Here is a 17,133-nt window from a genome sequence, read left to right as displayed (position 1 = left end):
TGTTTGAGAAGTACACCTACTGTGATGAATAAAATCTTACCTCATCGTGTCCTGACAAATAAAAAAAAAACCTTATTTCTGCATGAAACCCACATAAATTATAGATACAAAATTATTAAAACAATCTATATTTTAATTTGCAAACTTATATTAGATTACAGAAAAGGTTTTTGGAAGAGTCAGTACATGTGTTGCTAAGTTTTAAAAGGGAGATCTTTGAAGGGAGTACAATAAAGACCTATGCAACCACACATTTTGTTACATCAATAATTTTTGAAGGTCTATCTTACCACTGGCCTCTAAAGGATACTATAAGCTACAATCGTTGTAGGATCCATATATGTAATTCACAAACAAAGCTTATTTACCTATCAGGAGCCTGGGTTATAAAAAAGTCTTTACCTTGCTGGTGCCATTATTTTGTAAACACTACCAAGGCGTCGACAGGGCGGTGACGGAGAATTCTTCAACTCCAGAATACAAAAAAAAAACAAAACAAATAACTAGCAAACAAGATCAGGAAAGCAGCTGCCTACAGAACAGAAGGAAGCCAGCCCAACACAATGGAGGATAAGAAACTAGTTCAAATTATTGCCCAGAACACAAAACAGAAAATATCAACACATCTGATGGAGCCCCATCCTCCGATGCCGTTGCAACTGCATTAGGCCATCAGAAACCACGGTGTTGCGCTAACGGCATGTTAAAGCAGACACTTTGGCCATCTTGGAACATTTTGATCATCATTATCATGTCTGCCATTTGTAATTGCAAAATAATAGGAATAACTATTCAAACAGGTACATTATACATTCTCCAACAGCAGTAGGTTTTACAGAGGTTGTTTTTTTTAGTGGGATGGCTTATTGAGAAGTGGATTAAACATACAAAGACTTCAGCATGGTGGCCGGGCCACAGACTACAGTTCCCTTAGACAACACCTCCCCCAGAGCTGTGGTGCAGGTGCACGTGATTCAGGAGCAGAAAAAAGGTGGGTGCAACATACACCTCTGTTCTTTCAATATTCATCTACACCCCTGAGAAAGCCAGACAGAAATACAGGCATGGGAGACAGGGGAAAAGGTTGAAGAAGCACACACAAAAGGGGACTAAATTCCCACGGTGAAGGTGGTTTGAAGGACTGTGCTTGTTGGAGTGGCGAGGCGCAGACAGGTTAGTCTTCGTCGTCGTTCTCATCGTACTCGTCCTCGTCGTCGTCATCTCCCATATAAGACACTGGAGTCTCCACGCGAGACCCGCTGTAGTGAGAGTCATTGGAGCTGGAGGCCATGGTGCCATCAGTGCAGCCATCACTACAAGGAGAAGAGGAGTGAATTGGATTATTTGTTTAAAAGGTGACTAAGTGGTTGAACAATTCCTGCTTTCTGTCACAGCATTAGTTTAAACCTCTCACCTGCTTGCAGGGTAACGGGCTCCATTTGCTGAGGACCCTCCAGTGATATAGACGTTACTGATGGGACCCTTAGCCATCTCTGGGGGAAAAAAAGAAGCCGCCATCAGCAAAGAAATATGACTTTGATGATTCATGAAGTCAACGCTCTCCTCTGCAAACACTGTATGAGTCAGCAGGGAGCGATTTTATCCAACAACTTATGTAAGTCTATGTAAAGTTTTAGTTTCTGTCAGGGATGCCAGAAGTTAATCATTAATCAGTTAGCTGAAGAAAGTATTTTTTGATGGGTTATTCATATAATCGTTCTATGGGTCAATTTTGCTACTCTTCAGTTTACTACACTGCACGGCACCTGGGTCTGTTGGGAGCTAGCTGGCGGCACTGTTCAGTCGGCGATTACCACGAATAACGGCACCATGGTGAGTAAATTAAGCTGCTTACTCCCCAGGGCTATCTGGGAGAAGACCGCAGGGTGGCAACCATGTTTCCACAGCGATGCCATCCCGCCCCCAGAGGAACATTACCAGCAGTAATCACAAATAAGTGCCGCCACTAGCTACTCTTATCCAACCTGGGTGGTGCGCAGTGCAGAGCAGCAAAGGCTCAATTTAGCTAACCAATGGAGACTGGAGATTGGGCAGTGGCAGTGGCAGTTTGTTTCCGCATGTCAACTAGGCGAGCCAGCTGAAAATACAAAAGGCGAGACATTTACAACTAAAGCCAATACAAGTCCACCACCTCTAAATGGACAGCGCTTTGAAATGTGGCGCTACAGCTCACTGAGTCACTGGAGTGACCGACTAAAAGCAAATGCCTCTTGTATTTTATGTTGTGTTTTTTTCAACATGGAACATACAAAGAAGGATCCCAGACACTAAAATAGTTATCATCTCCTCCACAGATATTCATCCACTCACACATCTTGCATGAAATCACCTTTTTGCAAATCATTGAAAAGTCAGCGGGACAATTTAATCTGTATTTTCGCAAAAGTTGATATCTTTTAACTTTTGATTTCTTCCCTTTGTTTTTTTTAATTTGCGCACAGAAAATGTTAAGGGGAAAACAGATTAAAATCACTATCGGGTCAAAACCACCATCAAAAAAGTTTAAAAGTAGAGCACTTGATTGTGCTGAGCTATCAAGTCAGTCAGACACAGTTAATAAAATCAAAACAGGCTTGCTGGCAAGAAAACAATTACAAACAACTGGTACAAATCTGAGCCTCCAAGCCTTAAACAATGGATGGACATAATCAAGGAGATCTGTATAATGGAAAAGATGACTTCACTGAGGTCTAGAGGAGCAATTTTACCCAGAAAATAGGAGAAATGGGGACAGCTTCACTGTGAATGTAAACTCTATCATTTCAATGCATTTACTCCTCTTATGTCATCTTTCCAGACACCTGCCTTACTGCTCTGCCTACTGGGGCATGGGCACGTTGAAAGTGGTCATCCATACAAAAGGAAAGGCACAGCAAAAGCTGTATCATAGCTTGCAGACATACTGAGATGTAGGAAACTAAACCAAAGTAAAGTAAAAGCATTCCACCTGCAGACTGTAATACAACCTGCTGCTTCTTTTACTGTTAAAACTAATCCGCTGAGCAAAAACAGCTCAGCAAAATGTACAAGACCACTTTCAGCAAGCACTGGTGCTGTCTGAGCTGAGCTTCATGTAGTTTCTTTACAATATAAAACTTTGTATGTTCACCAAGTAAAGGTTTTTTTTATAAGAAGCAGAGAAATGTCTGCATGTGGTTGGCATCAACCGACTCTTAACAGCAACTGACAAAAAACTGCAAAACAAATGTGTGGCACTGACCTATAACGTAGGGCTCCAGAGCTTTGGGCACCAGGCTACGTGCAACCTTCAGATCCTCTGGAGAACACTTTCCCACCTCCAAACCGCAGGCCATGCCCATACGCTTCAGCACCTCGATGTCATCATGGATCTCAAACATGCTGTCGAAATTGAACAAATACTCGAACCTGCATGTAAGAAAGAGGAAGAACGAAACATAAGAAATGGTGAAACATCACTTTTTTACCAAACAAAAAATTCCCCATCTATTCTGAATGTGGTTTGAGGTAACTGTGCAATTTAGAAACAGATCCACAGTGTTTTAAGGAGTAGCACAGTGCAGGATGGTGGCAACAATATATATCCTGAAGCATGGATGACGAGAGAAATTAAATACTCCAATGGCTTTCAAGAACTGGCATGTTAAAGCCCAGACACACCAAAAAGACTTGTGGGGACGAAGAACAACTGTTGCATTGCCTCAAGCCACTTGTGTCTCAGCTAAAAAGTTGCTCTGAAAACTGGAGGACCAACAGGACGGATTCAAGGCGCTAGTTAGCCAGTTAGCACATTAACAACACAACCTGATGCTGAAAGAACAACAGATATTTACTGTGTGCTTGCAAACAATAACACAAACCATTTCTGCTAAGGAGCTAAATGGCTAATAAACATAGTCTTATCTAATGTGACAATGTTGTTGGATGTGATCTGTCTTCAGTTGGCTGAGAAAACATTACACACCACATGGTTCTCCAGACTTTGTGGATAAACCTGAAACAATTCAAGGCTATAAAAAGCCTTACAGGTTACAATTTCATCACATTTGGAGAGGAGTGGCACTTTAGGTGCATGTGTTTGTTGCAGATTACACAATGACAGTTTAGATATGCCCCCATGCTGATGAGACTCATTTAATACATTCTCTTTTTTACCATCAAAGGCACGTAATCATAATAGCCAATGTCATGGTCGCACAGAAGGTTAAGTTCAGACTGCAACATTAAAGCCATGCCCTGCAGTTCCATGGGTAGCATACAATCCTTATTAATGGTACACACAGAGTTTGGAGGGCCGGTAGCAAGACAGGACTATTTTCATCCTACATTAGCCTTAATTATTTTAGATGCCACAGGGAAGGTCTCACATTCAAAGTTAGCTGCTGAACAGCTACATACTGAACTGTTGAGTCATCTTCTCAAGAGACTGTCTGTTTATCACACCCAACCTTAATAACGTGGCACTCAAGATTTCCAAATAAATTTTGGTTTAGTTGCCAAGGGCTAGAAAACTATTAACCTGTAAATAATACATTTTACAAAACTAAACAGACACTAAATACAACTATGGGACAGCTCCAAGTCAGTCTGTTCACACCTGACATTAGAATGCATCTATGCATACGTCTCAAGTGACCAGTTCTGATCAGATCTCACTTCCCCACACCATATGCAAATTAAAATGCACATCATTTCTGTTTGCAAAGACCAAATGTGTTGTTTTTAACCAGTGGGAGTTTTGTCATGCTAGACGCACAGTAGACTACCGCTACAGTGTGTCTGTGTCGGCAACAGTTGGTGGGGTTCCCCACGCACAAACACACAAATGGTGACATGCCTAACTATTAGCATCACATAGCTAACACCACCTTATCACAGACTGTATAAAAAGATGGTCGACATGGCAGCTGCCCAAAAGTGAAGCTTCAATGCCTCAATGGCCCCTTGTTCACTGGCTGCAGTATATAGGTCATAAACCAGCCCCCCTCCATATCAGTGGAGGGAACATGGGCCAGACTGAAAACTCAAAGTGCATGTCAAATTAATTTTTCCCAAAGATGGTTACTTTGCCCTGATGTTTGTTCAAGTTTGGTTTAATAAGTTAGTTGATGCTATAAAAATGGAGTTTGACAGCTTTGTGTGCCAAGCAGTGTGCTCGCTTTTAATAGCGCTGCTCAAGATTGGCTGGAGAGGTGTATGGGCAGGAACCTGTTACATCAGAAATCACTACACCATATACTTTAAATGGCTGGCTCCAAATGCCAGCTCAAGATGGCAGCAGCTGTATCCAGGCTATTCTGGCTTCGTTTTTGTACAGTGGGAGGAAGTGGAGACATGTCATCCATCTTAATAAACAGTCCACGTACCTAACACTTATTGGGGGGGTTTAACGACAGAGTCAAGTTGTTTCGGTGTCGGTGTGTTTGTTGAGTCCATTTAACAGCTGATTCTGTGTCAGCTCGTGCTAACTGGGCAGACGCTGACCTGGCCGTTCGTCTGGAGTGTGCAGGCAATCTCAGCTAAGACTCAATGTTGTATATAGCAGCTTTAAATTAAAACCTGGCTCAAGGGGAAATAGTCTAATTCATCCCTGCAATATACACTGTTCTTTTGCCACTGATCTAAAAAACAACATGAGCCTTGATGGTAAACTGTTCACATAAAAGTGCTGAAACTGAAGGCTAGCACGACCACATACTTGTCGCTGGAGATGCTGCAGTCGATGACAGTTTTCTTGCTGGTGTTGACAATAATGAAGGGGAGGTGGATGATGGAGTTGGGAGGTGGAGGTCTGTTTGCCTGCTGCTCTGTCTGTCTGTTCCGCTGGACCAGGTTCCTAAAAGCTATTTGCTGTAAGACAAGACCAAACAAAGATTGAGACTTTGAGGCAGCTGCAGCAATCTCAGATTAACAGCACATTCAATATTTCAAAAACAAAACATTTCTGATACATTCTTCAGCATGGTTTAACTGGATTTATAAAACTGTATTGAGTAGTCCAGCTAGAAATGTCACCAGCGAAGCAACTGGTTTGTAGTTCAGAACAGAATTTCTCCCGCTGATTAAACTATCACCATCACACTTAGTGGACATGATGTATGTTATCAAGCTGTGTGGTGCATTTGTTATGTTTTCGAAGTAATGGAATAGAGACACTGTGATGTAATACAACACCTCAGCAAACACATTTTCAGTGGGTGTTGGTCCCCGCAAGGGTCGCATTGGGAAGAGAGTGTCTGGTTTGTGGACCTCAAAACTGCATCTCCGCTCTTTGCAGATGATGTGGTTCTATTGGTTTCATCACGCTGTGACCTACAGTATGCACTGGGGCAGTTTGCAGCAGAGTGTGAGGCAGTTGGGATGGGAGTCAGCACCTGAGAGTCTGAGGACATGATTCTCTGCCGGAAAACAGTGGATTGCACCCTCTGGGTTGGGAGAGTTGCCGCTCCGGAGATACCAGATACAAGCAGCCTATACTAGTGTCCTCTATAGGGTAGAGATAGGGTGAGGAGCTCAGACATCCAGAGGGAACTTGGAGTAGAGCTCCTAAGCATGAAAATGGGCAGGCTGAGGTGGTTCGGGCATCTGATCAGGATGCCTCCTGGGCACCTGGTTTTCCAGGCACGTCCCACTGGTAGGAGGCCCCGGGGTAAACCCTGAACATGCTGGAGGGATTACATATCTCATCTGGCCTGGTAACGCCTCAGGATCTTCCAGGAGGAACTGGAAAACGTTGCCGGGAAGAGGGATATCTGGAATACCTTGCTCGGCCTGCTGTCCCCGCAACCAGGCCCCGGATAAGTAGATGTAAATGGATGAATAAATCTCAGCCATTAATTATATCTTTACAAAGATAATAAAGCTCAGTTTTGCCTGTCACCGTCAGAGATGTACTTTGAGTAATACCTCACTTACAGCGTCAATCAAAACTAAACATTATTATCTTTATAAAGGCAGATTTTATTGACCTGGCATCCAGAAAAATCTGCTCTGTCATGTTTTATTTGCTCTGGCAGATGCATGTGTTCCCTCTCCTGTTGAGACAGATTCCTAGCTGGCCATTCACAGACATTTATCTAATGTGGGGCATGGTTTAAGCGATGACTGACAACTTGTGGAGCCTTCACACTTCATGTAATATATGTGATAACCTTTCTTTTGGCTTGCACATCTTCTACTTGCACCTACATGATGGTGAGCACAAACCTAGCTTAGTTACGAGGAGCACTGTTGAGGCATTTTGAGGAACTTTCTGCAAAAGCTCCATCTTCAAATTCTGATGGTCAACACACCAACAAAAAAAGAAGAAAAAAAGAAAAAGAAAAAAAAAAACATGCCAACACTCATTCACAGACGTGAGCCCCTTCCACACATGCACTGCAAACATAAAATTATCCAGACATTACCTGGAGGAGCTGTGTGAAAGAACGCAAATGCAGGGTTTCCCACATATTGCCTGATTTGTGGCAGCCCGCCATGATAATATCATCTGCCACCAAGCAATGATTTTGTACCATTTTTTAGGAGCGCTACTGGTATATATATACTGGTCAGTTATTCATTGCCCCTCGTTCTAGACCAAAGGTAGTACTTCCAGTAGATGAGAATGCTTGTGACACAGACAATGTCCTGTTGTGTGCTACATGCGTGAAAGAGAATCTACAGGCAATGTCCTAGCCTGATTCTCCGACATTGTCTGGAGTTCATATGAGAAAACGGCTATATTGATGCTACATCATCAGAGTTTATCTGTGCGTGCTGTAGTCTGTTTACATTTGTCCGTTACTTAGCGCTATATCAAGTTTTGTCATTCTGAATGGTTGTAGGTCTATCCAATTGTGTCCAGAGGCATTTTGGTCTACAGCCACTGATAAGGTCCCTTGAAAACTGAAAATGAACTAAGATGTTCCACACTAACTCACATTTAGGAATTGGTCTGGTGATGCAAAGCTAAGAATTTATGTCAGAGCTGTTGTACTGGGTTGCGGGTGTACATAATAAAATGGCCACTGAATGTATATCCATGCACTCACAAGCTCCATAAGGAAGAGGAATGAATGAACAATCACCTTCAGCAGAACTGACATCACAGCTATGAGGCTATGTGCTTGGACTGCACAGATAAAGACAAGTACAAAGAGTTCATTCCCACCTGCAGTATGAGCTCCTGAAGCTGTGATTGTTTCTGCTTAATCCTCTCCAGCCGCCTTTGTCTCTCCACCTGCAGGTACAATAAAGGAAGAACGATTAACAGGTGAAAAGGCAAGACATTGCTGACCAAGCTATTCTTCTTTACAGGTTTCTACCTCTAGGTTTTGGCACTCTTGTGCTGAGTTGGTGGGAAGGCCAATCCATTTGATTTCCTTCTTCTCTTTAGAGATAATGTTCATGGCCATGAGCACATTAAGTGCATCGTACACACGCCGCCGAATGTTCTTCTGGTCATAGACATGCTAAAATGGAAAAACAACATTCAAAATATTGACAACAAATAAATTGTTAAAAGATAATCATAAAATCTAGCACTATATTATATGCCCTTTTTAAGATATATATTTCTGCATCATTATGAGAGGATGTCATATAGCTGCGACACTCACTGCGTCATTGGGTGACATGTGGTTGTCTGCAGAGCTGAATTCTGCGACCAGTTCATCTGCCACTTCATTGTAGGTGGTTACTCCTTTCTTCTGCACCTTCTCACACACTTTCATGGAGAAATGCCTCAAGCCCTTCCCATTCTTTTCCCCTTTCTTACCACGTTTTCTACAAACAGAAGAGATCAAGTTACTCAATTTTCACATCAAACACAGTAATCAGTATGTCAGACTTACATATTTTATTACCTCATGTACCGATATTCACAATGATGTTTAAAGCTTAGGAAATTAAGGACCCTTTGAAGACTTACCCTGATGACCACGGAGAGGCGTCCGATGGCTGACTCTGAGTGAGAAACTGGGAACTGGGTGTATGTGGACTGTTAACCAAAATGGTATTGGATACCGTGGGCCTCTGGGGTGTTCCTATCACCTACAAAGGGAACGAGCAAAAGAAAGGATATAATAATGAAAGCACAATGGTTACTGACTTGTGGCTCGCTTGTGTTCAGAGACCAGCGGAGTCATTGGTTGATGTGAACACCAAGGAATTTGTTTGATTCTGACCCTCTCAGGAATCACTGGAGCGTAGTTAGATGTGGTCATCCCTTGCCCTCCTGAAGTCCACAATGATTTATTTTCTCTTATCGACATTAAGAGACAAGTGGCTGTCCTTGACGAGTCCACTCACATTGTTCCTTGTAGGCTACAGCCCCTTTTTATCACTCTCAATACAAACTAGAATTAGAGTTTGGTCCTTTTAATTTGTTCAGCCATTTGTTGAAGAATGACAGGCGGAGCAGAAGCAGGAAAGTTGTATTACAATAACTTAATTTAATTTATGACTCAAGTTCCTTTTAATTCACATTATCTATTTTATACACATTTATTCCTTCACTAAGGTGATATCTAAGCTGATTTCCGTTATGTATACATTCCATGTATATAATGGGATGATGGGTGTAATCCTGCTGACTGTAGAGTTGATAAGCTTAGGATCAACTGCCTCCACCTACCCTCCGCCCGGTCACCTCACAATGATAATGGAGGGGCTTACACAACAGTAAGACACAGCACAGAAACCCAGCGAGCAAATCTACACACAAATACATCTGCTGCTCACTGACAGTTTACACAGCTGAACTTTTTTTTATATCTATTGAGAGATCTTACACTATCATACAAATGTAGTCAAGAAAGCAGAAAGGTCATGGCATTATTAGACCATACAGTGTGTAGTGTGTGCGGAGAATCACTCACCATGTGTGGCACATGTTGCATGTGTGCAGCAACGTTCACATTGGATGGCCCAAGTGTTTTGGGTAGTAGCTGTTTGGCCACGGGGGCAGCTGTAGGCTGGACAGTAACCAAAGATAGGACACCTAATGGAAGACATGAGAAGACCAGTAATGAGTAGAGCTCTTGACTAATACTCCATTGCCCCCTGTCGTCCAACTACGAGCACATGGGCCTTCATGTGTGAAAAGCAGTGTTTCCTATGTGGAACAGGCAATCACTTAAATTAGACTGTATGTAACGACCACTACTATTGTCAGACAAACCCGATCTGACCAGTGGTAGACTCAGGACTGAATCTTAATTACCAGTGATAGCGTCTTTTTGCCCGACTCAGTAAAGACAAAGGCAAGGCAAGGCAAGTTTATTTGTATAGCACAATTCAACACAAGGCAATTCAAAGTGTTTTACAGAGACATTAAAAGCAACAAGACACAATTTAAAACAATAAAAACAGTCGATTAAAAAGGGAAATAGAAATTGAGAATGATAGTGATAATAATAAAATACAGTAACATAAAATAAAAACAAGCTCAATACATTGAACGCCTAGGTAAAATAGTACAAATGATATTCAGTTAGAGAGGTAAATTATTAGAGAGGTAAATTATTAGACTTTACTTTAAAGGCATTAAATTAGATAAAAACATGAAACCATCATATTTTTGTAGTTAAATGAAATGTAAAAAAGGGCAGAGTAGGGCACAGTGATGCTTATATATGAAAATACTGGGGATGTCCTAATGTGATCTGAAAGATGAGTATCAGGGCCTATCCAGGCATTTTTTGTTAAGTGATCTGGATGGGGAATACTGAACTGTATAGAGCCCGATCCAATCCTGTGTTTTACGTCAGCTGTTACACCTGTTTCTAATTGCGAAACTTTTAATGCACACCAACGCAAAGCATAGCCATCATCAACCCTCCTCTGAGATCCTTGTGTGTGTGAGAGCATGATCTGAGCCCCACCCGCAGGAAAACACCACAGGCTATAAACGATAGCAAAATGCAGTATGATATTATTTCTGTTATTTACCAAATTTAGCGTGACTCAGTTAGTGTGAGTCTCTTGATTTTTGCTGTTATCTATGGTGCATGTGTGCATGTGTTAACTGAACACAGTTAATTTAGATAACTTTAGCAAAAGATGCACCGATGCTGCAAACACTGGAGAATACTCTCTTAAATGGACAGAGAATTTCCCTCAAGAAAGCGATGAGGCCACAAAGATTTAAGAGGGTATTTATTATTTTATACCTCATCTGTAAAGCATGGGCTATATATCAGTTTGACTTTAATAACTTTAAAGTACATGAAGAGTGCACTGTGCAGCGGTATTATCTAGGAAAACAGAGGTGTCAGATCGGGACTCTGTATCAACAGAACTCAATATTAAATGACTCGGATAGAGGTCCTGGCCTCCTGGGCAAAAAAAAACTTTATCAGGGCATCCCTAGAAAATACTGAGTGTAATTGCTGTATTACTATTATTTACCTTTGCTCGGGCTCAGATTCTGATCGATGAAAACCTTCAGTTCTCCATTTGTTTCTATCAGACCAGCCTGCCAAAGACCAGAAAGACACTTAAAAATCACAACATTAAAGATACTACATGAGTCTAGTTAAACAAAAAGAGTAAGGAGAAAGAAATTGAGGTTATGAGCTACGTCTTAAGTTATAGCAACTTGGAGGGGAACACCACCTAAATGAAGAATTCCAATGTTATTTCCATGTCCTAGGAAAGTTCAATATCTGTGAACATGAGCTTCTCTCTTTAGAAACCAAAAACCAGAGAAGACAGTCTCAAACTTCAGATGTCATGGAGTATAAAGTCTGGAGCTGCTCCATAGACAATGAAGAGGAGACTGATTTTGTGGAACCACAGAAAGTGTATTTTCCTTGATTATATACCCAAAGTAGTTTCATTCTATTGTGGTGTTCTATGTAGTGAAACAGAAAATGTACCCATACACTCAGAACATTCCCCTGGGTGCTCTCAGCGTTTTCTGCAACATCTTTCCCAAATCAGTGTCTATGGAGAAGATCCAGACTTTATACTCTGTGACGTCACAGATTTGAGTTTTGGCACTGTAGTTTTCTTATATTTCAGGCATGGCACAGCAAATTTCGTTGTACTCCTTGTGCAATGACAATAAAGTATATTCTATTCTTTTGGGTTTGGGAGAAAGTTGTTCATTTCTACTTATATTTTCGGATTGCCTAAGACCAGGGGTGTCAAACATAGGGCCCGGGGGACTGAACCAGCCCACCAAAGGGTCCAATCTGGCCCTCTGGCTAACTTTGCACACCTACTATTGATGCACATGTGAAGGCTGAGAGGTTTCAGGAGCAATTAAAACAGCGAGCAGAAAAAACCTCTAAGGCAGTATTTTACAAGAATACTGCCTTAGAGGTTTTTTCACTCTGACCAGGATACAGCTTTCTGAAATAACAATAAGTAAAACAAGGTATTGAACATAATATATTATCAAAATATTATCAACCAGTACAAAAGAATCTGTATCGGACTTCTATCATAAAACAATATGGTGGAACCCTGCTGCTGAGGCACTGATAAAACTTGAGATTGTAAGGCAGGGGATGACTTAACCTGCTTCTTTCATAGCTTCCACTTTAGTGGAAAATTACAAAAAAAGTCAAATGTAATGAAAGTGAGTGGTAGATTAACTGAAAGTGGAAAAACTAGGGTATACTGTTGAATTTACACATAATTTTTCTTTCTTCTTGGTTTGGTAAATGGATGAATGCTTTTGGAATGAAAGAAAAATTTGAAGGGGTTAATATTTATAGGGTATTATGTAGTGGTTTCTGGCTCACTTGAGATCAAATTGGGTTGTATGTGTCCCCTGAACTTTAACTAGTCTGAAACACCTGTCTTAGTCCACAGGAAAAACTTGTATGAATTTGAAGATGGGTGTAGCTCCCCTTTAACATATATACCTCCAGCTAAGGTGCCTACTAAAGTAAACAACCTTATTCCAGTAAAAACCATGTTTACAGTTACTTACATCTTTAGCCATGATCCCAAAGGACCGGAGGAGATGAGCTTCAGGCTAAAAAGAAAATGTTCTTCTCTTTATCACTTTTCAGACCCCTGAGGACAGAAAGGGGGCAAAATATTAAATGACAAGTTTCTGGGTTAATCCATACATCACATTTTTTCTGTCATATTTCCTGGGCTTAAATATATTGTACTCTACTTTGGGTGTGAAATTAAAGTAAACTTATTTGTGAGGCCCATGTGAAGTGCTTGCTGTCAGCACACTGTTCATAGCTACATCACTAACGTTAGCTTGAGTTGCGGTTGTTCTTCTTACAAGATATAACTGACGGGAAATGTGTATATTTCAGACCAATCTCGCTTGTATGAACCATTGAGGGGTATTTCCGAATGCATGGTTTACACAGAAAGCCACATTAAACCACCCCTTGATCCTCACAACTTTTACTACGCTAAGTGTGCACAAGGCCTACTTCAGGTACCGAGCACGTCCGGAGGAGAGGCATCGTCGAACTTCTGCTAACGTTACAGGTCACGCAAACATGCTAACTTTATCAGACCGGCGCAAAACTATTAATGTGACAAAAGTGGTAACATCACAGGACCACAGATATCACTCTTGCATGCGGCAGTAACATCATTCATACCACACGACGATAGCAATGAACAACCTTTTGTTGAATGCAGCTAGCTAACTGTTCCTGCTAACAGTTAGCGTTAGATCCAGCTTGCTGGCGTTAGCTAGCTAATTAGCTTATGCACGTTTTGAAAGGATTCACACAAATTTTTTTCGATTATTTGGCCCAGTGCTGCAGATTACAGACAAAGTTAAGCACGGGTTAACATTTAAGAAACGTGTGCGCGTTTCGCACGGTGAAAGAAGTTAATATGGTGATTTTGTGCACTTACGAGTGCACTCTCCTGTTTCTTCGACGGCTGTTGTTGTTGGCATTTGAGAATGGAGGAAGAGGAGGTCTAAATCCCTACCAAACAGGAAACAAACTAAGCAATGTCGAAGTACTTTTAGATAATTCTGCAGTTATTTCCACGGGTAAAATATTTTATTTGTGTTGAGTATTTAACTCTTGAGTTTATTTTTTAGTCAACTTTCTGTGTTTGGCGTTGCACAGTGAGTAACGCCTGGATTTCCCTGTTAGGTCGAGTAACGTTATTGAAGCTGTATTAAAAAGTGATCGTTTTCATATGGAGAAAGATCATCCACTGAAAAAGTAAACAAATAAAGTTACCAATGACACAAAAGAAATGTGTGTTTTATTCAGACTGCAAACGTTATGAGACATTTCAAAGTCACACCCAATATACTTCTGATATAATTGTCACTTTGTGGTGATTATATTATTAATGTTTAAATGTGGTTCACTGACAGAGATGGGTCTCTTACTGTTAGATACATGTCAGCTGCACATTAGTCAACAACAGTGAGCTTACATTCACAAACACTCACACTACTTTTATTATAAATTTACTAAAACACACCTAACTAGCCTGATTATTTTATTGTGATTAAACATCAACCTAAAGTTACGATGTATAACTTTGGCTTAATTTAACGTTACTGGTGTGATTTGCTCAACCGTTAAACACTTAAATATGACGTTACAGGACACTATCGTCCGTTTAAACATTTACAAAAATCAAACCGTTTAATATCAGACGAGTTGAATATGTTAATGTAGCCATTTCAATTATAATAACCGTTAACTGCTGTGTTAAACTGACCAAAGCCCTATTGATGACCCCGTTACCGTTTGCTACACACGGTAAGCTAGCTACTTGTCAAGTGATATGTTAAAGTTAACGCACAAAGTACGGCAGCGACTATTATTTTGCTAGTAAGCAATGTCACCGGAGTGTTTTAGCAACGAGCTAACCGGTGATTACGGTTAGAAAGCTAAGACCACCAGTGCTTTGTTAGCCAACTGCCAATACGCTAGCTAGTAGCTAGCGGGCGAGCTAATCCACAGCTGTCATCGACAACACTGCCCGTATTAGCTTCAATTTTACTATGTTAGCTTCGTGTGTGTTGCCAGGGTATTTCAAAGACATTTAAAAACATAATACATGGTAAAATAGATATTTAAGGTCAAGAACTTTCTCATGCGGCGGCTGCGTAGCGAGCCACAAGTCGTTAAATGCGGCTTACCGGTGCACTTCACAAGTTAGCAAATTGTTTGTTAGCCTTTTCTGTCCACTCTCCGCTAGCCTTGCTACAGCAGCGCGTCTCACAATCTGATCTTGGCGGTGTCTCGCTATGGCGGCGTCTGATTGGACAGCATCGGTGAGACGAAAGCAGAGCAGTCAAAGTAGTTCATGCCCACAACCTGCATCTCCTGGGATTGGTGGAGAGCAGCCAGCCTCAAATACACACACACCGCCATCTGCTGTACAGGAGTGAATGAGGCGACAGCTCACTTACGCGCTACTCATTATCTTTTCTCTAAAGCTGGTACTCTCAAGACAGCTCTGAACACAGGTACGTTTTGCTTGCACTCACAAATGCACCGATGACACATTAGATAAATTAGAAAATGGTCAGGGATGATCACACATGGATTAAATACAAATTGGCTCTCACCTGCAACAAAGAGCCACCTTGTTAACTTTGTAGTGTGTGAATGGCATGACAAAACTCCCAAACCTATGTATGCAGTCAAGGTTAGACCTGTACCTGCAGAAAAGCCACTTTATTTGTCTTCTTAAGCCTTAACTTTTATTATGGTGGCCTCCATATTGTGTGTTTCAATCACCCAGGGGGAGTTTACATTCTTTTTATTTCATTTATTTAACAGGAACAGAGCACAATTACTTTGCTGCACATCTGTAGTCCCTGGGCAGGAAACTTAGAATAATTTATCTGCTAAAAAACACAATTATATATTAAAAAAAATCACACACACAATTACCAAATAGAACATATTAATGACACAACAGATTCAGCAGTAACAACACAACATCAAGTCACCACAACAATAGGATATAACAAGATTTCATAATGTTAAATCAAGTGTTTGAGTTCATGATTGTGATGATTGTAGCCATGATTTCATCTTAACCCTTTAAAACCTGAGCAAATTATTCCTTTAAAGAACACACGACAAAGGCAACGAGCAACTTCACAAGAAAGGATCCAAAAATTAGCAAGAAATTAGCAGAAGTTACAGAAAATTTCCTGACAAATAGTTGAAAAAAGGTAATAAAAAACAAACAAACAAAGATGGAAATAGCCTGAAAAAGTGCTGAATATACAGAGAGAAAGAGTTTTTTTGTAATCTAATTTAAATACTACAGTTATAATAATTATAAAAACATTTCTCTAGGCTTTTATTCCTAGTTTTTTGATAGTTTTTATTTGAATCTAATAATTTCCCCCCTCTCTCTTTTGTTTTTCAGGTTATTTTTCTTGTCAGGTTTCACTGTTTTCTTGTACTAAGTGCGACATTTCTTGCCAAGTTGCTTTCGAAAAAAAAACAAAAACAATTTGCTCAGATTTGAAAGGTTTAAATGCTTGTGAAAGGCACCTGAACACAGCACAAGAAAACTAATGTCTCTCCAGGTTTCAGGGGGTTCAGTTTAAAACCAGCAAAGCTGTTGCACCGTCTTATCTCCCTTGGTGCTGAGTTCCAATAGTTTGTAGCTCTAACAGAGAACACTGATCTACCAAACTCAGTAGATCTGTGCTGTACTGCACAGTCGCCTCTGTTGGTCAGCCAAGATGTCCTCCCACTGTCTGAGCGCAGTTGTATAAAGTCTTTTAATGGAGGAGCAGCCAGATCATTAATCACTTTGTACACTAGACTAGCATCAGTAAGACACACAAAGCTGTCAGAGGTCAATAGATTATGCTTTTGATTGATGTTAAATCGTTGAGTGCATGTATATTTTGCCACGTCTAAGGGGAGCTGATTTCGATTATACCTACTATCATACATAGAAATTACACATGGTGGGTTTTAGGGCGTTTTACACTCATATTTAATCAACACAGGCAGAAAAAAAACATTTATTCATTAAATTAAAACTTAATAGATGGAGTAAGCATTTCTACACCAGAATAAAATTCCTGCCAATGTGGTGAAGGCTTCAAAAGAGCCATAAACCAAATGGTCGAAGACAGAATTAACAGAAACATAATTGATCATTTAAATGAACAGAGAAATACTGAAAATAAAATTGGACTGGACTGGACTGCACTGA

General features: G+C 40.7%; 1 protein-coding gene across 2 annotated transcripts; it reads right to left on the bottom strand.

Annotated features, from left to right (window-relative positions):
• Positions 1-112: 112 nt before the first annotated feature.
• Positions 113-15,230, bottom strand: tfdp1a (transcription factor Dp-1, a). Of its 2 annotated transcripts, none has more exons than XM_033613543.2 (12): positions 15,083-15,230; positions 12,926-13,011; positions 11,392-11,458; positions 9,861-9,982; positions 8,912-9,033; positions 8,601-8,766; positions 8,307-8,453; positions 8,153-8,221; positions 5,699-5,850; positions 3,242-3,408; positions 1,415-1,493; positions 113-1,313 (listed from the first exon to the last, which is right to left on the bottom strand). In XM_033613543.2, exons 2-12 carry the CDS (start codon positions 12,935-12,937, stop codon positions 1,175-1,177), a joined length of 1,242 nt encoding a protein of 413 aa, XP_033469434.1. In that variant the 5' UTR covers positions 12,938-13,011; positions 15,083-15,230; the 3' UTR covers positions 113-1,174. The 2 variants fall into 2 exon arrangements, with proteins under 2 accessions (XP_033469434.1, XP_033469444.1); XM_033613553.2 differs by lacking the exon at positions 15,083-15,230 and adding an exon at positions 13,828-13,965.
• Between the last annotated feature and the right edge of the window lie 1,903 nt (positions 15,231-17,133).

Source organism: Epinephelus lanceolatus, chromosome 14, assembly GCF_041903045.1.
Source record: "Epinephelus lanceolatus isolate andai-2023 chromosome 14, ASM4190304v1, whole genome shotgun sequence".
Lineage (NCBI taxonomy): Eukaryota > Metazoa > Chordata > Actinopteri > Perciformes > Serranidae > Epinephelus > Epinephelus lanceolatus.
The sequence above is the reverse complement of the archived record's forward strand: the minus strand, read 5'-3'. Positions and strand labels throughout refer to the sequence as shown.

Bases quoted from the DNA above. Each gene is read 5' to 3' on its own strand.
- tfdp1a (XM_033613543.2), bottom strand. The intron at 8,222-8,306 runs GTAGAAACCTGT...TTGTACCTGCAG, and splicing joins AAGAGTGCCAAAACCTAGAG to GTGGAGAGACAAAGGCGGCT. The intron at 1,314-1,414 runs GTGAGAGGTTTA...TTCTCCTTGTAG, and splicing joins GCCCGTTACCCTGCAAGCAG to TGATGGCTGCACTGATGGCA.